Below are 22,003 nucleotides of genomic sequence, written 5' to 3'. Positions count from 1 at the left end.
TTTAGAGTGATATTTTTATCAAGTTTCCCAAGTCAGTCTAGAGCTCTTTATTGAATTCCACAGGAGTATCCAGAAAACACACATCTTAACAGAGAAGGAGAACCTCTCTTTCGGGACTTTTCTGTAAGGGGATGTTGATTAGATTAGAGTTTGCTCCGCACACTGCCTTATCAGCAACCTTTATTCATGTTTACTCAGACCCACTGGCCATTGAGGATTCTACGCCCAGCACAAAGGTTTGCTACCTCTGGATTCCAGGGAAAAATGCTTCACTTACTCAGCACATTACAAGTGTGCTTATTTGATGCTTCCTACGGCAGGGCCAGCGCCCAGATAGAGTCTGAACCCTCTCTTATGCAGTAGGTTCTACTTTCCCAGACTGAGGCAGAGTTCAGCTCTCTAACGATGGAGATTAATAGCGAAAATGAGGAGAAACCACTGCTTTTTACTTTAAGAAGATTTCAGCTTTCTGAAGATTATGGCTTCCTTCTTCCAAATCCTCTGGTAGGGACTCTCTCTCTATACGAGACATTCATGTCAAGGGAAACGCAACACCTTCAAAGAGAGGGGTTGGTGGGCAGTTGTCTTATTCTGTAGCAATTATTTGTAATTCACTCATTTACTACTATTTATTTATACACAAATACAATTTGTTTTTTGCTTAAATATTTAAAGCAAATTAGATAGAGGATAACATTCTAATTCTTAAAAAGCAATAAAAGTGCCAGGAGCAAGCTGCGAGGAGAGGGGAAATGAAAGACACCAAAGAATTGATCTTGTATTTACAGATTGTTCGTGAGTCTGAGTACAGGGGAGAGTGAGCTTTAGAATACAGACTTTCAGCTTTAATCCTTTTTAAAAAGTGACAGCAAAATTATAAATGGCACTCCTTGAGCAGAAGCTTGCAGGGATGCCAAGAAATCAATTCAAGATTATTCAGTAAAATGCTGAGGAACAGGATACAGACTGGGAAGTTAAACACAAGCTATTTGATATTAAGCTACACTCGTTTAAATCACAGTGCCAGCACTTAAAAGGCCCAATCCTACAAAATTCTAATGCTAATTACTGACAATCCCACTGGCTTCACCTGCTCAGAATCTGGCAGGATCAGGCCTTAAAAGTCATTGTATTTACAGTCATTAGGATGGTAACTGACATTCCAGTTCCTTCCAAGCTGGAAAAAGACCATGTTCCACAGATAGTGAAATGCCAGAACAGCAGGATTGATTGCCTTCTGCACACACTGAGACAGCACATTAGGAAAGACATGGACAAACTGGAGAGAAAAGCAACAGAAATGATAAAAGGTTTAGAAAACCTGACCTATGAAGAAAGGTTAAAAAACTGGCCATGTTTAGTCTTGAGAGTCTTAACATATTTGAAGGGCTGTCAAAGGGGATGGGGATCATCTGTTCTCCACATCCAAAGAAAAAATAAAGAACTAATAGGCTTAAACTGCAGCAAGGGAGATGTATTAGAAGGTTATTCTTAATATCTAACCTACGAGGGAAGTTAGGCTCCAATGATGGGGACTGAACAACCTCCCTATTCTACAGCTTTTTAAGAACAGGTCGGACACACACCTGTCAGAGATGGTCTAGCTTTACTTGGCCCTGCCTCAGCGCAGGGGGCTGGACTTGATGACTTGCCTCAGAGGTCCCTTCCAGCCCTATGTTTCTATGAACACCCACTCCCCTTTGGAGACAGCCTTCTGAAAACCACAAGATTGTTTATTTTGCAGCGAGAACAAAGCACTTAGAGAAAAGGGATTTTAAAGAAAGAAAGAGAGAGTGTCTCTACCCGTCTATCTTACCAAAAGGGATTTTAAAGAAAGAAAGAGAGAGAGAGTCTCTACCCGTTTAACTATCCCCGAAGCAGACCTCACTTCTTCAGGCACATCAACTGGTCCTATGTATCAGTCTGGTTCCGCCCAGACAAACAACCACTCCCCCTCTCAGGCTCCCTTTTTAAACTACCACAGCCCTTTTGATCATCTGGTTTCCAGGCTTTGGCCCTGCTCATCAAAACCCGTTTTGTAAGATGCCTGGAGCCAGGATGTCACTCTTCAAAGTTAATAGTTCAACCATCATCTCTCAAGAACCCACAAGTGTTTACCAAGGGGTGGCTTATCTTGAGCCATTCTGTTTTCTTACAGTCCTCCTCATTAATCTAAGCTGATGTAGTCATTAGTAATATCCCAATAACTAGGTCAACATACATGGTTCAACCATTATTACAGAGCGGCTCCATTTCCCTCACATGCTGTTCTCAGAGACATGTTACTACACAAGAATCTGTCATTAAAAAAACAACAGCAACAAAAGCTTTGCAGAGTAAGTCTAAACAAGTGACCCATATAAAAGCCAATAAAACCATGAGATTTCTTAAAATATTGGGTTCTTTTTAAACCACCCGGGGCCTGACTCAGCTTTTGAATGCTTGGCATTTGTCAATACCGTGTTAGCTGCGACGTTGAACGTGTCACAGCCAAACAGCTCCCAATGCAAGGATTGCTGCCTGCTCGGGCCTGTTCTTTGTCTGCATCTCATGGCGAGTGACTGTTTTAGAGCCAAGCTACAATATGCTGCTATGGTAATGTAATCATAATTATATACGTAATCACTAACAAAGTGGCCCCCTTGGTGTGTGCATCTCTGCTGGGGAGGAAGTTATATATTCCCTGTGCAGGGACTCTGCTTGTTTCTGTTTGGAAAGTGCTCAGCAATACCAGAAAAACAAACCATTCAATTCAAGCCAGCTCCTCTGCCCCATCTGCTCATTGCAGGCCGCTAATCACCACAAAAGTACTTTCAGAAGTAGCTCATTTTCTCTCCCTTTTGGCACATAAAAGATAATGTAAATGTTCCCCACCCATCCCCAGAGAGAACACATCCTGAATGTCTTGTGCACCATAATGGCTGGCCAGGCACATCAGAGGGGTTGGATTATGCAGGGAGCTCAGCTGAGCTGAGCGGTAGTTTTCAGAAGCTGGCTAACCTCAGCTCGGTAGTGCAGCCAAATTGTGACTCAGTTTTTCATATGAGTCTCTTTGCTATTCCCAAATAAAGCCTCACTCTCAGGAGAGCAGTGAGAAACTCCATTTGTGCTTTAAAAGAAAAAGCAAGTCTTGATTCTAATTTAATGGCCATGGAAGAGACTGACATTGGGGGAATCCTAAAATAGCCCCATACTCCCCCACTGGCTCCATGGGGAACACCCCTCCCTACCTGCTGGGCACCTCCACAACACACTCCCTACTTTGTGTCTGTGTGTTTTAAATTCCATCAGCCGTCCTTGAACGAAGGAGGAAAAGAAGCCAATCTAAACTGATTGCAAGTCAGCTAGTACCACGCTGTCTGGGTCCCCCCTGCAAGGAAGAGGGAAATGCCTTAGAATTCGGGGAAGGCAGAAGTAACAGGAGTGACACTGGGCAACATCAGGAAATGAGCCTGTCCTCTCCTTTACCTTGCCTGCGATCACTGGAGGCAAAGGGGTGAGAGAACAAGGGATGTGTTTCACATCAGTTATCAGTGGGTCATTAAAGTGAAGTTTTTAAAAGCAGAAAAAAAAAACTCCATTAGACCTTCATCCTGTTCAGATCCCACACAATTAAATAGCTACTTAGTTTACATTGATCCCAGATAAAATATAAAAGCCATGTGGCCCCAAAGGGAATTATTCTTCATGAAAATCAGTGGATACAAAATACCGTGATAGGATCAGGATTCCCCAATGGAAGAAAGGCAGCTTTGTTTCCCCTCAGAAATATCACACACACACACACACACACACACACACACACACCCCTCTACCTCACTGCTCTTTTTAAGCACCACAGTATTTAACAAGAAGAAAGAGGACGCAGGCCAGATATTGCCCGGTGAGGCACTTTGCAAGCATCCAGCACAATTCCTCAGATACGCTTCAGTTGCCTGTTACTCCAGTCTTGGACTCCCTCCTGAACATGCAGCTCTACCAGTCATGCCTGTTAATCCCACCCTGCAGTCCTGCCTCCCCGAACTCTGCAAATGCCCCTCATTCCTGCCGCATAGCAGCCATCACTACACCAATCATGAACTTGCCCATCAAATTAGGGCTCGGTGGGGAGATCCAGCCAGTGACTTTTTAATTGTGCCAGCTCCTAACAGACTTGTTTGATGATTTAAGGCCTTTTGTCTGTTCTAGAGTGAACTCCCTGCTCCCTACGGGCCTTGGATGGAGATTGCCAACAACCTGCCTCACCTGATCCAGAGCCATCAGCTCCGTTCACAAGTTTACAAGGTACCTATAGAATTCAAGTAGAGGATTAAAGATTCTTAGGGATTAATCTCAAATTAATGTTGGTGCCAGTCACCTCCGCAGAACTGGAGCTTCATCTTCAAACGAAGCTACACACAAACATTTAGGAAAACACAGATCCTGACATATAGGGATTCAAAAAACCAAAAGGGGAGAAAAGTTAAATAAAAAAAAAACAGCTTCTCCTATACAGTGTGTAATACAGAGAGATTTTCTTCAGGTGTCACTAGAGGTAAAGCACAAAGATGGGCCGGAACTCATCATTTCAGCTAGAAAGTACATACGTTGGGAGTTAATCATAATGTGAAACTATTCCAGATTCCTGCATCTAGAGCTTTGCTACAGCACCTTTAATCTCAAATTAGCTCTCAGTGATTTTTTTTTTTTTTTTTTAAAAAGACTAGATGTGAGAGGGAAAAACACCCTTCTGCAAAGCTTCTCTAAAACAGTGGTTCCCAACCGGGGTATGCAGAGGTCTTCCAGTGGGTACATCAGCTTATCTAGGTATTTGCCTAGTTTAACAACAGGGCTACATAAAAAGCACTAGCTAAGTCAGTACAAACTAAAATTTCAGACAATGACTTGTTTATACTGCTCTATATATTATACACTGAAATGTAAGTACAATATTTATATTCCAGTTGGTTTATTTTGTAACTATATGGTAAAAACGAGACAATAAGCAATTTTACAGTAAGTGTGCTGTGACACTTGTCTTTTTATGTCTGATTTTGTAAGCAAGTAGATTTTAAGTGAGGTGAAACTCGGGGTACACAAGAGAAATCAGTCTGGAAAGGTTGAGAGCCGCTGCTCTAAACAGACCAGGGGGGTTACCATATAATAGTGCTACAAATGAGAAGTTCCATCAGTGTAATAAGCCCTGTTGTAAGGCAGAAAGAAGAAAAGCCAGAGCAGAGAAGCCGTGTGTGTTGATGGCAGCAAGGATATTTCACAGATGTGACAGAGCACAGGGATGGGCATCAGGATGCCTGGGTCCTGTTCTGAGCTCAGACTGACTTGTTTTGTGATGCAAGGCAAATTACTTTGCATCGGTGCCTCGCTTTATAGGAGGAGAATATCTCCACAAGGCATTGGGAGTTGGCCAGGTGCATTGAGATCTTTGGTGGTGGTAATTTTTACCACTAAAAAATGCCTTTATTCACAAGTTTCTTGTTGGCAGATGCCCCAGCTGAGCAGTCAGCATCTAAAAGGGCACAGAGAGCTGCACTTGGCCCACCTGGCACTGAGCTTCATCACGATGGGGTTTGTCTGGCAAGAAGGCGAGGAGGAGACCGTCAAGGTAAAAGCTGCACCAAAACAGATTTGCTCTTTGAAGCCAAGAAGGATTTGCTTTTTTCAGATAAATGCTACCAGAATAGGCAGCAGAATGGCTCCCTTCAGGTAAAATGTTTGTACCTGCAGAGGGCTGGAAAGTCCATGCTGAGCTGGGAACTGCTTGCGATATTGACAGGTACAAAGCTCTGAGCTTACCTGACATCAGTCAGCATCAATAGCAAAGTGCAGCTCGAGGGTTCGTCTACACTGCAGAAAAAGGAACCTTCTTACCTTGGGTTCCAATAGCAGCCAAGACATGGCAACTCGGCTTTTCATTCAGGTTGGCAGCTTGAGTTCAAACCCCAGCTTCCCTGCAGGCTTTAACTTTAACCCAAGTTGCTGAGTCTTCCTTGCTACTTAAACCCAAGTTAAGAACACTCCTTTTTTTGCAGCATAGATGTACTCTTGGGGTCTGAGACCAGAGCATGCTGGTCAGTGTGCCCCTGGCTCCCTGCTGACTAGGAGCCTGCTACATCGAACATTCCAACTGGATCATTTTCAGGAGAAAATGAGTAAGCACAAGTTTGTGTCTTCCAGCTTCTGCCACGAAACCTTGCTGTTCCCTACTGGGAGATCTCACAGATGCTTGGGCTGCCTCCTATCCTGGTCCACGCGGATTTTGTGCTAGTGAACTGGAAGAAAAAGAATCTTAGTGGGTAAATGTAAGAACAATGAAATCTACAGCTGGACAGACCGAAATCGAGTTGTTAAAGTGGTTGTGTTAGGTATCAAATCGGCACAAATGCAACCATTGGTCAATCTAGTAGGAAGGTTTGAGACCATTTTTGTCCATTTAGATTTCAGCTCTGACATTTTGATAGTCCTTTAAAATCTTCCCTTTCTTACTTCATTCTGAGCCTGGCTGGCATGAAAGATAAATATTCCCTACAAAGATCTTTTCAGGTTTGGTGTGAGAGTCCAGTTCTTTATCAATTGAGGGGGGGAGCTGGTGTGCGCACATGGAAAAACGGGAGCCAGAGCCACATTACTGTTAACATCAGTGTTAGGACAAGATCTCATTCTGAAGTACACATATCTTTGGTAATGGATTCCATTTCTATATAGTGATTTGTTATTCCTGTTTCCTTTTCTCGCACTTTTGCTGTCATACCTGAAACTCCTGTAGCCCTTTGGAAATAGAGTAAGTATCTAAATATGCTTATTTATTTTTTAACTGTATTAGCTTTGTTTCAATTCAATTATTTGCTCCATCACCTCAGGGCTCTTTTTAGTTTACATCTGTCTCCTGCTACACGAGCACAACGTAACAGCTCACTCCTGGGCAGAGGAATGCCAATGCCCCATAGCAGCAGCTGGGTGGCTTCTATGTGACCCCCAGACTTCTGTAAACCAGACTACAGCTGTGATCTTTCACACAGAGGTATGGATTGTGGAGATGGACTCAGCTCATTGGGTGCGTGTGGGGTACGGAGCTCCTTTGAAAGAAAATCAGACCCTACATGCCCCATTTTGATCTGAGGGGCTGGGAGTAGGACGTACAAGCCACTTGCAATTTGCATAGGAGGCAGGTGCTGTCTTCTACAATGCAGATGTCTTCCACTCTGAATGCCTAAAGACTTGAAAAATTCAGGTGGGTTCTCAGTGTGTGGCATCTTCTCCCCAATCCTGATGTGGTGGCTGGGGAAAGGGATTAAGAGGAGGAAGGTGTTCTATATCCCCACACTGCTACCTACGCAGCAGCAAGGTTTGTAGTGTACTAGAGCCTGACCAAAGCTAGTGCAAAACACTTGTGTTGCAGGGTCTGGCTAGACCCTGGCTGACTGCACTTCAGAGCAGTGAGGTGGAGGGAGCGCGAAGGGCCAGTTAGTCTTATTCCTAGAATTTGTGTGTTTTAATTTCCACACGTTATGTGATTTCAAAATCATCATCCTTAAAGGAATCTGGACACCATCTTTTCCCTGCCCGGAGGGGAGAGTTTGAGAGGATTCATTCTAGTTACCCTCCTTGTTGAGAAGGCAGCAGCGCCGGGGATTAAGGTACAGTACAACTCATATGGTGTCATCCTGGGCAGACAAACATTTCTCTTAATGTTTACAACTCCCGATGCAATTCACTCAGATCTGCAGGCATAGGCAAAGCGGATAGGAGGTCGCTTCAGAGGTATCAGTGGAATGGACTATTGTCAAAAAAGAGTCTGTTGAACAAAGGTGGTCTGGCCTGCAGTCAACACAATCCAATCAAACAGAAGATAAAGATGAAGGGCCCAGATCTGTAGTACCCCAGCCTGACAAATGGCTGCTCACCTGGAAGAGGGGTGGCTGTTCTCAGAAGACATAGGCCACTTTGTTAGCAGTCTCGGCAAACAACTGAATGGGATATGTAGAATGCACTTGCCTAGCAGGTATTCCCCCAGGGGAAGGTTCTCTCTGTGTTAGTGTAGAACGTACGTATACGGATGCTTGCACTGCTACTGCCCACGTTCCCCTGTGCTGTTGATAAACAGAGAATGTCACAAACACAGCCATGGAGACCAATGCCTGCCACTGGTCGGGAAGTCACATCTGGAGTTATTGTGCAATCCTGTGTTGGGGGCACGGATGGGCACAGAACCACCATCTCTCCTGTGCTTTGCTTTGGGAGATCCTGTCCCAGCATCTGCCAGTGTTTCAGGGGTCAGAATTTAGAACAATCTGCACCTTCTAGCATGGTGGCAGTTTGCTTCGGTTTCTCTTACCATGGCAAAGTGAGAAAGCCCTGCCAGGTGAGCTCAGGATGAGCCAATAAGATAAGGAGAGCCTGTCCCAATGAAAGAGAGGGGGCAGCGTGCCCAGAGGCACACCGAGGGCACATAAACCCAAGTTGCTCCAATACATCACAGCTCTTCCACCGTTCTCTTACAGGCAGTTGTTCAGGCAGGTAATGCCATCCTGCAGCCTGACAAAGAGGCCCTGCATAAGGCCCTGCAAGAGCTGGCCAAGGCCATTAAAGAGATGAGCGACGCTTTGAAACGGATGCACGGTAATGCTACTGCTTCACACTTAGCTGTCTTTAGATCACGGCACAAACATTAATTCATTGGGATACAGGAGTGGAAACACATTTGCACACAGAGTAGAAAGACTCTAGGCAGGGATGGGGCTGCAGGTGTCATGGCTTGGAGAAAATCGAATGCAAGACAGATATTCCCAGGACAGTGCAGGGATGTGTGTATGTCTGTATTGCTCAGCAAGAGTCCCGAATGAAAAAAATGGAGGGAGTTTTGTGAGACAATCAGAGCAGCAACACTGAAAAGCCTCTCACTGCTCTTCAACTCCCCTCTGATTCCAGAACTGCTGTGACCAGCCTTGCTTAACCAGAGTGAACGGTTAGTCTGGCGTCTGTCCCCTGGTATGGAAACAGGGAATTCCAGAAGAGTGAATGCTTAATGATAACATGGCACTTTCTACCCAGGGATCTCAAATCACGTCCCTACACATTTTTTTGTGAAGCAGAAGACTATTTTACAGAAAGGAACACACAGCTACTGTTAGTTGTCTGAGATACAGCAGCCAGTTAGGGCCCAAAGCAGGATTAGAACCCAGCTTTCACATCCCCATGATGGAAACGTGGCGCTCTTCATGGGAGTTCCATTGGTCTCAGTGTGGGAGGAGTTCAGACTGCACCTCTGTTATTCCACATCCTTATAAATGACCAGTTTTTTAATACAACAGCTCCTGGCTTTACCAGACGTTCATGCCCCCTCCTCTCCATTACTGAGATACAAGTACAGTGGGGAGTAATGTTAGCTGCACTGACCTCTGAACCCTCTGTGATTCTCCACCGTCACGCTGTAATCAGACTTTGCCAGCAGCAGCAGCGTGATCCTGCATCAACAAGGAACACAGACAGGCCATAGACGCTGCAATGCATTTGTTTCAAGTGAAGTTACCATGACGTGCTTAGGTGGGGAGAGCACGTTTTCTGCGCGAAGCATGTTTGCGATGTGCACAGGCAGCCACGGTGACAGAACTAAATGGGTCCATATGGGGGAAACCTGCCCTTGAGAGCATTTCCAGCTCTCAGCAGTGGGGGCCAAGGCAGAGGGATGGTACTGAGGTCTCAGCAGGATGGCAGAGCCAACATCAGAGCACTCAGGGAAGAATCCATAGAACAATATGAGCAACAGCCTAAGCTGCTGAGGTCTTGGCCAGAGACAGCCTAATTTTGCTACATCAGCCAGTCACGTGGTGCAACAGCTCCCAGTACCTGGAGTTCCATTATTTCAAGTGAACATTAAGTACCACGAATGAAGCTCACGGGAGCATTAAAGGGCCAGGTCACATTTGGGAGGGGGATGGTGGCAGGGCACAGCATTCCAGCCTCCTCCGCAAGTTGTTTTTCTAAAGATTCAGGGCATTTCTTGCTCAGACTGAGAAGGAAGAGATGGGAGATGGGGGAAGGCTGATGCAGAAGTATCTGCCATTGGCTTGGAGTAACATCACACTTTGATTTCTTTCCTAGACCACGTGGATCCAGCAATATTTTATGCCGTGATTCGGATCTTTCTGTCTGGGTAAGTACGTGGTGCGCATTTCCCTCTGGAATGATCATGTCAGCAATTCCCAAGGGTAGAGAGGAGGCTGTTGGAGGAAGGCAGCCCTAATGTAGGTACATCACGTGCCATAGACTCTCTTGTGCAGCAGGGATAACGCAGGTTATAGTGAGTGATGCCCTTGTGCCTAGACATGAGGCAGTAAAATTATTTCTACTGCCTCAGAGCCCTCTTTTGGGAAGGGAATTTGTTTACTTTATCCACGCTGGGCCAGCCAAACGCATGGGATGAAGAGGTCCCCGGACTCAGGTGTGTTCCACCCTGCCCCAATCCTAAACTTCTCATATATGGAGACAGTGGTCACAGGAGCCTGTATCAGCAAGAGAGCACAGCACAGCACCTGGTCAGAATTCCTCCTCTGCCTTTCCCAGGATCTGTCCCTGCCTTTCAAAAGACCAGCCCACCCCCAGGTGTTTTCTGCACCATGAACATTGTTAGTATCAATCATATGGAAATGGATCATGAAAAGTTCTTGACCCAGCTAGCAACCCTGGGAGATGGGTGTTTATTTGTTGGACACATTGTTAAATTATTTGTACCGTGTCAGAACCCTAGTCACAGAACAGGGCCCCATTGTCCTTCTGAACAAAACAACAGTCCCTGCCCCAAAGAGATTACAATCTACACACTTTCAGTTCTCTCTTCCTGACCTTGTGCTATATAGTCTCTCTCTATACAATGTCTCTATAGACATTGCTGGAAGGTCAGTAGGTCTCTTCTGCTGTTCTCCATGGAATCACAACAAATAATTACTTTGCCACTGTTTTAACAGGATGCCGCTCATTAATGAACACACAGACACACCCCCATCACCACTCAGGTGTGGAAAGCAACAACAACAAAAATCTCAGGAATAACTGAAGTCTCATTCAAAACGCCTTTGTCATGCCAGATCCTCACTTGGAGAGCTCAGAACCCCCAAAGTTATTCTAATATCTCAGTGTTATTTGGGGGTTTCTAATTTTAAAACAGGTGTCAGTGTTCCCGAGTTTAAGATGCAGCAGGCCTTTACATTTTCTTCAGTTTTCCATCTAAACTGACCTGGTCTTGAACAGAGTTTAAAGCAGGCTGACAACCTTCTGTTATAAACTTCACAGGACTGGAGGTTACTATAAAATGTATTTCTGGGAGATCTAAAATAACTGAAAGTTTGATGATTAAACTAGTTTCCCTCTTAGATTTGTATAACAGCTGCTCCTGGAAGTTAATGTCAGGGGGACGGTCAGCCCCAGACACCTAACTGAAATCCCAAAATTGCAACATTTTAATAGTATAAACAGCAAAATATATCCACTCTTCAGAAGCCAGGAGACATTTTCAGGGCAGGGCACAGTTATTTCCAGAATCCTGATTCCTGCCCCTACCCCTTTCCATTCATTCAGAGCTTTTAGCATTTATAAACATGCGATGCATACAGCAAACACTGCAAGGTTTGGAGGAGTGGTGGAAAAAAGCACGTCAGATCAGGAAAAAAAAAAACGACTGGCCAGTTTATTGGTTTGCTGAAGACTAGTGTTTTTTGTGAGGGTAAGGGAATTACATTACATAAAGGTAAAACCCTGCACTCCATTCCAGGAAACGAAAGTTGTCCCTACTCTGTATCCAGAGGAATCATTATGCTAAAGGAAAGGTGACAAAAAGAAAAGAACAGAACTTTTAGGACTTCGTAATAACTGCCTCAAATGCTCTCCTAACCCAGGAGATCTGAGAATAATACAGCAATGTTGTTTTGCTATTATTTTCCTTTTAGCAAAACCAAACACAATTTTGCCAGCAACGGTGATGGGGCTTGGGATGGTACCACTACAATTTTGTTTTCGGGCAACAGAGCCTGTATGCTTTCCACTACCATGGTTCACACTATCGCATAGTCAGTGTTTATAGGAAACACTGGTGCTTTATAGGAAAGCAAGACAAGTCCCTGCTACAAGGAACGAAGGAGGAGGTTTCCAGCTCCCCATTGAAAGTCAGGGGCAGGGGGGTTAGTCAGGAGCCTAATTCCCCCTTGCCGCCTAGTCTAGCGGGCATGACGACATTTCAAGATTCAATGCTGAGGTAGAGTCATTTAGAAAATTTTAGCTCATAGCAGAGCTTACAGCTTTGCTCTGTAAATTAAAAGGAGAAATTGAGAGAGATTACCAGGGAGAGAGGTTGGTTTCAAAACCATGGAATGGATCGATCACGATTATGCAGCAGTCCAGTGGGCTACTACAATGAACAAGGACGCTCTTGGTATCTGAGACAATTAAGGTTACATTTTAAGACCACTACACAGCCATTTCAGAGTAACCGCCCTGGAGGTTAATGAGAATTGAGTGCCCAATCCCTGCCTATTACCTTGAGAGCTTGCTCCTTGCAATTATATGTTCTGTTGCTGAGGAATACACACACACCCCCTTTAAAAAGCCATACCCCTTTTAATTCCTAAAGAACTACACAGAATGGAATTAAAATCTTAGGAGCCAAGAGTTTATCTTACTAAAATGCTTACCACCATACTGATCACTGCCAAAATATTATTTTATAGAAATCCTGTTTCATTAGAGACCCTTCTCCCCCCCACACTGTAGCCTTGCGCAAGTTTGATGCTTCTCCCGAGTATTCCAGGCAGCCGAGAAAATCTGAGCGGTCGTCATTCTGCTTCACGCAATTGTTAGCAAACGGCTTAAAATAGGCATTGCTGATCTCATGAGCATCTCCAGCATCTGGCTACCGACGGTTCTAAAGGACGGTTTACAAACAAGCGCACAGCAGGAGCGTCAGCAGACGCTCACACGGCGCTCTTCTAGCCAGAGGGCGTTTTCTGCGGCATTTAACCCAGCAGACGACGACAGCTCTGGATGGTGTACAAGGATTATGCAGCGGTCTTGGATGGCTTATCCTCAGTACCATCACCTATTTCTCCTGCTGAATTGTCTTGAGAGGGGATGGATGGGTTATATTTTTAATCAGTATTGCTGCTGTTGGTTTGTTGTATTCATTTCTCATGCAGCACAGTCGTGCATATCACTTTACAGGGAAATGGCAGGTCCCTAATCTGGACACTGCAATCTGCGTTACACTTGCCATGGCACGGGATGACCACACACACACACAGGATGGGGAAGGGAAGTATTGAAGGATGAAGCATGAGAAGAACTTGTTGTTACACACACATCTTATGTTCAGGTTTCAGAGTAACAGCCGTGTTAGTCTGTATTCGCAAAAAGAAAAAGGAGTCCTTGTGGCACCTTAGAGACTAACCAATTTATTTGAGCATGAGCTTTCGTGAGCTACAGCTCACTTCATCAGATGCATACCGTGGAAACTGCAGCAGACTTTATATATACACAGAGAATATGAAACAATACCTCCTCCCACCCCACTGTCCTGCTGGTAATAGCTTATCTAAAGTGAGCAACAGGTTAGGCCATTTCCAGCACAAATCCAGGTTTTCTCACCCTCCACCCCCCCACACAAATTCACTCTCCTGCTGGTGATAGCCCATCCAAAGTGACAACTCTTTACACAATGTGTATGATAATGAAGTTAGGCCATTTCCTGCACAAATCCAGGTTCTCTCACTCCCTCAGCCCCCTCCAAAAACCCACCCCCATACACACACAGACTCTCTCTCCTGCTGGTAATAGCTCATCCAAACTGACCATTCTCCAAGTTTAAAACCAAGTTAAACCAGAACATCGGGGGGGGGGGGGGGTAGGAAAAAACAAGAGGAAATAGGCTACCTTGCATAATGACTTAGCCACTCCCAGTCTCTATTTAAGCCTAAATTAATAGTATCCAATTTGCAAATGAATTCCAATTCAGCAGTTTCTCGCTGGAGTCTGGATTTGAAGTTTTTTTGTTTTAAGATAGCGACCTTCATGTCTGTGATTGCGTGACCAGAGAGATTGAAGTGTTCTCCGACTGGTTTATGAATGTTATAATTCTTGACATCTGATTTGTGTCCATTTATTCTTTTACGTAGAGACTGTCCAGTTTGACCAATGTACATGGCAGAGGGGCATTGCTGGCACATGATGGCATAAATCACATTGGTGGATGTGCAGGTGAACGAGCCTCTGATAGTGTGGCTGATGTTATTAGGCCCTGTGATGGTGTCCCCTGAATAGATATGTGGGCACAATTGGCAACGGGCTTTGTTGCAAGGATAAGTTCCTGGGTTAGTGGTTCTGTTGTGTGGTATGTGGTTGTTGGTGAGTATTTGCTTCAGGTTGCGGGGCTGTCTGTAGGCAAGGACTGGCCTGTCTCCCAAGATTTGTGAGAGTGTTGGGTCATCCTTTAGGATAGGTTGTAGATCCTTAATAATGCATTGGAGGGGTTTTAGTTGGGGGCTGAAGGTGACGGCTAGTGGAGTTCTGTTATTTTCTTTGTTAGGCCTGTCCTGTAGTAGGTAACTTCTGGGAACTCTTCTGGCTCTATCAATCTGTTTCTTTACTTCCGCAGGTGGGTATTGTAGTTGTAAGAAAGCTTGACAGAGATCTTGTAGGTGTTTGTCTCTGTCTGAGGGGTTGGAGCAAATGCGGTTGTATCGCAGAGCTTGGCTGTAGACGATGGATCGTGTGGTGTGGTCAGGGTGAAAGCTGGAGGCATGCAGGTAGGAATAGCGGTCAGTAGGTTTCCGGTATAGGGTGGTGTTTATGTGACCATTGTTTATTAGCACTGTAGTGTCCAGGAAGTGGATCTCTTGTGTGGACTGGACCAGGCTCAGGTTGGTGGTGGGATGGAAATTGTTGAAATCATGGTGGAATTCTTCAAGGGCTTCTTTTCCATGGGTCCAGATGATGAAGATGTCATCAATGTAGCGCAAGTAGAGTAGGGGCTTTAGGGGACGAGAGCTGAGGAAGCGTTGTTCTAAATCAGCCATAAAAATGTTGGCATACTGTGGGGCCATGCGGGTACCCATAGCAGTGCCGCTGATTTGAAGGTATACATTGTCCCCAAATGTGAAATAGTTATGGGTAAGGACAAAGTCACAAAGTTCAGGCACCAGGTTAGCCGTGACATTATCGGGGATAGTGTTCCTGACGGCTTGTAGTCCATCTTTGTGTGGAATGTCAGTGTAGAGGGCTTCTACATCCATAGTGGCCAGGATGGTGTTATCAGGAAGGTCACCGATGGATTGTAGTTTCCTCAGGAAGTCAGTGGTGTCTCGAAGGTAGCTGGGAGTGCTGGTAGCATAGGGCCTGAGGAGGGAGTCTACATAGCCAGACAATCCTGCTGTCAGGGTGCCAATGCCTGAGATGATGGGGCGCCCAGGATTTCCAGGTTTATGGATCTTGGGTAGTAGATAGAATATCCCAGGTCGGGGTTCCAGGGGTGTGTCTGTGCGGATTTGATCTTGTGCTTTTTCAGGAAGGTTCATGAGCAAATGCTGTAGCTGCTTTTGGTAACTCTCAGTGGGATCATAGGGTAATGGCTTGTAGAAACTCGTGTTGGAGAGCTGCCGAGCAGCCTCTTGTTCATATTCCGACCTATTCATGATGACAACAGCACCTCCTTTGTCAGCCTTTTTGATTATGATGTCAGAGTTGTTTCTGAGGCTGTGGATGGCATTGCGTTCCGCATGGCTGAGGTTATGGGGCAAGTGATGCTGCTTTTCCACAATTTCAGCCCGTGCACGTCGGCGGAAGCACTCTATGTAGAAGTCCAGTCTGCTGTTTCGACCTTCAGGAGGAGTCCACCTAGAATCCTTCTTTCTGTAGTGTTGGTAGGGAGACCTCTGTGGATTAGTATGTTGTTCAGAGGTATTTTGGAAATATTCCTTGAGTCGGAGACGTCGAAAATAGGATTCTAGGTCACCACAGAACTGTATCATGTTCATGGGGGTGGAGGGGCAGAAGGAGAGGCCCCGAGATAGAACAGCTGCTTCTGCTGGGCTGAGAGTATAGTTGGATAGGTTAACAATATGGCTGATTTAGAACAACGCTTCCTCAGCTCTCGTCCCCTAAAGCCCCTACTCTACTTGCGCTACATTGATGACATCTTCATCATCTGGACCCATGGAAAAGAAGCCCTTGAAGAATTCCACCATGATTTCAACAATTTCCATCCCACCACCAACCTGAGCCTGGTCCAGTCCACACAAGAGATCCACTTCCTGGACACTACAGTGCTAATAAACAATGGTCACATAAACACCACCCTATACCGGAAACCTACTGACCGCTATTCCTACCTGCATGCCTCCAGCTTTCACCCTGACCACACCACACGATCCATCGTCTACAGCCAAGCTCTGCGATACAACCGCATTTGCTCCAACCCCTCAGACAGAGACAAACACCTACAAGATCTCTGTCAAGCTTTCTTACAACTACAATACCCACCTGCGGAAGTAAAGAAACAGATTGATAGAGCCAGAAGAGTTCCCAGAAGTTACCTACTACAGGACAGGCCTAACAAAGAAAATAACAGAACTCCACTAGCCGTCACCTTCAGCCCCCAACTAAAACCCCTCCAACGCATTATTAAGGATCTACAACCTATCCTAAAGGATGACCCAACACTCTCACAAATCTTGGGAGACAGGCCAGTCCTTGCCTACAGACAGCCCCGCAACCTGAAGCAAATACTCACCAACAACCACATACCACACAACAGAACCACTAACCCAGGAACTTATCCTTGCAACAAAGCCCGTTGCCAATTGTGCCCACATATCTATTCAGGGGACACCATCACAGGGCCTAATAACATCAGCCACACTATCAGAGGCTCGTTCACCTGCACATCCACCAATGTGATTTATGCCATCATGTGCCAGCAATGCCCCTCTGCCATGTACATTGGTCAAACTGGACAGTCTCTACGTAAAAGAATAAATGGACACAAATCAGATGTCAAGAATTATAACATTCATAAACCAGTCGGAGAACACTTCAATCTCTCTGGTCACGCAATCACAGACATGAAGGTCGCTATCTTAAAACAAAAAAACTTCAAATCCAGACTCCAGCGAGAAACTGCTGAATTGGAATTCATTTGCAAATTGGATACTATTAATTTAGGCTTAAATAGAGACTGGGAGTGGCTAAGTCATTATGCAAGGTAGCCTATTTCCTCTTGTTTTTTCCTACCCCCCCCCCCAGATGTTCTGGTTTAACTTGGTTTTAAACTTGGAGAATGGTCAGTTTGGATGAGCTATTACCAGCAGGAGAGAGAGTCTGTGTGTGTATGGGGGTGGGTTTTTGGAGGGGGCTGAGGGAGTGAGAGAACCTGGATTTGTGCAGGAAATGGCCTAACTTCATTATCATACACATTGTGTAAAGAGTTGTCACTTTGGATGGGCTATCACCAGCAGGAGAGTGAATTTGTGTGGGGGGGTGGAGGGTGAGAAAACCTGGATTTGTGCTGGAAATGGCCTAACCTGTTGCTCACTTTAGATAAGCTATTACCAGCAGGACAGTGGGGTGGGAGGAGGTATTGTTTCATATTCTCTGTGTATATATAAAGTCTGCTGCAGTTTCCACGGTATGCATCTGATGAAGTGAGCTGTAGCTCACGAAAGCTCATGCTCAAATAAATTGGTTAGTCTCTAAGGTGCCACAAGGACTCCTCATCTTATGTTCAGTTTCTTCCCGTGTAATATATTAACATTTGAGAACTTGACTTGAAAAGAGGGTTAGCCCCAAGATGATGATGTAGGAGTAAATCCTCCTAGGTCTGCCTCCATCTGGCCTGTGTAGGGTCAGCATTTTGAAGTCTTGCCCTGTTTATCGAACGCAGCGTTCTTAGCTCACTGAAGCACCATTTCTTATTGCCTTGCACTCTCATTAAAGGTGGAAAGATAACCCAGCAATGCCAGGAGGGCTGATATATGAAGGAGTTTCTGATGAGCCCATGTCATATTCTGGAGGGAGCGCAGCACAGAGCACAGTACTTCATGTTTTCGATGAGTTATTAGCAATTCGTCATAGCAAGGAAAGCAGTAAGTCAAACAAAACTTTGCTTATTTGTTTAAGCAGATGGGTGTGGCTCTGTATCAGGTATATTTACAAATGGATAAAGCCATGTGTCAATCAGACTGTCTCAAAATCCACCTGCTTCTGTGTCAGCTGGGAAGAAGTTCCCTTCAATACATTGTGGGAGGATGTCTATTAAACCCAGGTTCTGGCAGCCCCATTACCAAATCCCAAAGGCATGCCCTATTTAATAGACTAATTCAAACCAAACAGGTCTGTCTAGGTTATAGATGGACACAGCACCGGCAGGAAGCGCAAGAGGGCAGATGCTGTCAGTAACATCAACTCACCCCCCCATGTACACGTTATAATTAGCCTAACTAGGAACTGAAATGGGGACACGTGGGCTAGGAGTGCCCAATGGCTTTGGGGTTAAATATGCAACCCTAGTGGTGTGCTGCAGTATTGGGGTTAGGGGGGTGGTTCTTTTCACATTCCAGTTAGTCCTATTCTCTTGCAAGGAGATAAAGAGGGAGGGGAAGTAAAGCTTCCTGTACATGTTGTGAATAAAGGGCTTGATGCACGACTTGATGGCCCTGGCTCATGGAGATAAACAGGATGCATGAGGAATGAGAAGCAGCAAAGATGGAAAAGTATTTTACACATATGCTGGAGGTTTGTGCTGCACTGGTTTCAGTGAGACATGAACACCGTCCCAGCACCAGCAACTCTTCAGCCTCTGAAGGCAGGCTGGGAAATGCACACTGGGTGGAATTCACCCCTTCCAGAGTTCCACCACCAATCCAACACCCCCCTTAAATTGGCTTTAAGCCCTCCTTTGAGGAGGGCAGTGGCGCATTGGCCACGGGCTGAATTTCACCCACAGGACCTGAAACTCTTGGATTCGTTTTCTAGCTCTGTAACCAAATGACAGTGTGCCCCGGCCTCAGTTTCCCCATGTGTAGAATAGAGATGCTGAAGCATGCTACCAGAGTGAAGTATTAAAGAGCAGAGTTTTACTAGAGACTTTTCTAAAATCTGAACAGATTTGAGCTGAACATACTCAGTGATTTTTCATTTGCTTATCTGAACTATAAAGAGGGCCTCTTACAAATATGCTCATGCTGAAAACAGCAATTTATGTTTATCAGTTTTTTTAAAGGCACTTAAATGTTTTTAATTCGCTTTATTATTTTCCCCCATTTACACAGATATACCTTGAAAGAACATAAAGAATGGAAAGCGATAGTGCTTTAGTCTTAAGCAAGGCTAAATGAACTACAGCATCTCTCCAGATTTATTGCATGCACTTGGTTTATTAGGGATATATTCCTTGGTATAAGAGCCAATATTACTCACTGGGGATATTTAGCCACATGCATTTGTGAAGAGAGACCATACTACATTATGGGTCTCTAGTGTGCTCTGTAATTTGAGTAGAGTTGCAACAGGATCAATAGGATGGATACTGTAAGGTGCCACTGATTAAGAGCCTCCAGGCCCGGAAAAAAAAGAGTGGTCACCAGTTGCCCTCTTAGGCTATAGAGCAAGTCACCATCACTACTACTGTCAAGGGGCAGACAGAGACTCCGACACGACCTTCCCTACCAAGATCTGTGGCTACTGGGAAGCCATGGATGGGAGTTCTGGGTGCAGCTGGGAATATGGGCCTGTTTTCTATGCTTGGGATCTGCAGACAAATCTGACTTAGGTCACAAATGCAAAAGTGCTGGGTGGGTTTCAAGCTAGTCCCTTATTGATCCATGTCAATTCTACACAGCTGGCATTCTCTGCTCGGACACATCAGCAAGCGCTTGGCAGGTCAGGGTTGAGACCCGCTGGCAGGGTATTTTGGGGAAGATCAGGAGAGCACCTGTCGGAAGCACTCTAGAACGAATCATAGCAGGTTAGATGTTACGCAGGTCCCGATATTAAAGTATTCCCTGGGAATTGTCAAGATTAGCTTTAATAATTAATACCTCCCCCCTCCTATCTTTGGCTAAGTGATTCACCTCTTCCTTTCTTGGTCTTTTCCAGCTGCATTTCTACACAGGATGAGGGACTACATGCCGCCCCACCACAGGGCCTTCATAGAAGAAATCCATTCTGCCCCTTCACTGAAGCAACATATACTGTCCGCTGGAAATGAAAAGCTACGCATAGCTTACAACCAGTGTGTGTCCGCCCTGGTGGACTTGAGAACCTATCACATTGCTATTGTCACCAAGTACATCACCACAGCAGCTGCTAATGCCAAAGCCAAGAAAGGAAAACCAAGCCACTTGGCGGGCAGCCTTCAGATTAACCCACCTTCGTCGTTACAAGAGAGGGGCACTGGTGGCTCAGGCATCCTGAGCTTCTTGAAGAGTGTCAGGGACACAACGAGAGCAGGGATAATCCAGGGTTAAACGCTGTCATGCCACATGCGTTTCACTAGGGACGAGAGGCATGAGCAAGCTTAAGACTGAAAGAGCTTTTTGTTTAATAGTTGCACGTAGCGCATGTGCCAGGATCTGGCTGGGATCGCCCTAGTTGAAAGGTCCATCTTAGGTAGAGCATCCTATGAACACAAAAGGCATTCAATGTTGGGAATAAGTGAACCCTGGGGTGATTTACTGGAAGAAAACCATTGCCCATCTGACACACAGGGTATGCCTACAGGGGGGTAAAAGACCTGCAGCACGGCACAGCTGGTGCTTGCGAGGCTAAACATTGCTGTGTAAACATTCAGGCTTGGGACCGAGCCCAAATGTCTGCACAGCAATTGTTAGCTCCGTGAGCGTGAGTCAGCTGACCTGGGCCAGCCACAGGTTTTTTATCCCTGTGTGGACTTACCCTTCGCTTCACCTTCATTCAGACAGGAAGCTGCATAACTTTCCTGCCTCTCAGCAGCCTGGAAGTTCCCGAGATAAGAAGTCCCTTCCCCGATGACCACGTTGTGACATGAGTCACAGGTGGCCAGAGGCAGCTGCTGGTGGGGGCTAAGAGAGGGAGACTCAAAAATTCCAGCCAGTTATTTAGGAGCTTGAATACAGATTAAGGGATCCAAGTATTAGGCACCCAGTTTTGAGAAGTGTAGTCAGTATTTCAAACTAACATTGATCCTGAATGTTTTCTTAATACTAGCAAGTAGTTGAGCAGGTCGGAATCTTTTCTACCCACTCTCAGGCTGCCAGCAACATTACTTTCCACCCCATGGCTCAGCAGGAGCTTCAACAACACTGATTGTAATAATAATAAAAACAGATCCATGTCCTCGTTTGCTGGGGGAAATCATTCCAGATTGCGAGGCTCAGAAAAATAAGGGGAGCATCTCTGGCCTTAAACTCTGTTCATCTCTAAATTCTTCCCTGCCTCTTCCCTGCTCCCGCAGTTGTAGTTAAAGCTCAGTTGCATTCAATTATTTTTTTAAAATCTTGATTTTTATTAAGCATTTTTCCTTCAGGCTCCTCATTTATTTACTGTTACTGCAAAGAAGAGCAGTAAATATAAGAGAAGCAGTAAGTCCAAAAGGTACCCCTGTCGCTTGTGAAGTCACTGAGAAACCCAAGTCTGCCACAAGAAGTGAGGGTACTCAGTTCTCCTTGATAAAGGAGCTTGGCAATTCTCTCTGGGGGCCTTGCAAAGTCTGACTTCAGTGGAAGCTGGACACAGAATCTGAAAGTCTTGACTCCATGGACCTATAGTCTCATTTGCTAATTTCAGCCCTGGTCCAGCAAATGGATTCTTGCATCCATGAAACAGCCCACTAGCTTTGTTGGGCTCTCCACAGGACAACAGAGTCAATTCGCATGGGTCTGTCTGGACTGTCTACTGCCCCAGGGACGTCATCATCGGTCACCCTCCATCATTCAGATAGAGTTTAGTGTTTAACGTATCCTTTCTCTGCCCACCATGCCAGGCTCAGCCC

At 45.4% G+C, this 22,003-nt stretch overlaps 1 protein-coding gene across 1 annotated transcript; it reads left to right on the top strand.

Moving 5' to 3' along the window:
• The first annotated feature begins 230 nt into the window (after positions 1 to 230).
• LOC144257673 (indoleamine 2,3-dioxygenase 2-like) lies at positions 231 to 20,501 on the top strand. The gene is made up of 10 exons (XM_077805726.1): positions 231 to 504; positions 4,189 to 4,284; positions 5,483 to 5,602; positions 6,175 to 6,293; positions 6,764 to 6,778; positions 7,535 to 7,634; positions 8,499 to 8,616; positions 10,099 to 10,150; positions 17,971 to 18,119; positions 20,131 to 20,501. The coding sequence occupies exons 1-10, from the start codon at positions 406 to 408 to the stop codon at positions 20,499 to 20,501; spliced, it is 1,239 nt and encodes a 412-aa protein (XP_077661852.1). The 5' UTR covers positions 231 to 405.
• The last annotated feature ends 1,502 nt before the right edge of the window (positions 20,502 to 22,003 follow it).

This window comes from Eretmochelys imbricata, chromosome 26 (assembly GCF_965152235.1).
Source record: "Eretmochelys imbricata isolate rEreImb1 chromosome 26, rEreImb1.hap1, whole genome shotgun sequence".
Lineage (NCBI taxonomy): Eukaryota > Metazoa > Chordata > Testudines > Cheloniidae > Eretmochelys > Eretmochelys imbricata.
This window is presented reverse-complemented; position numbering and strand designations above follow the sequence as displayed.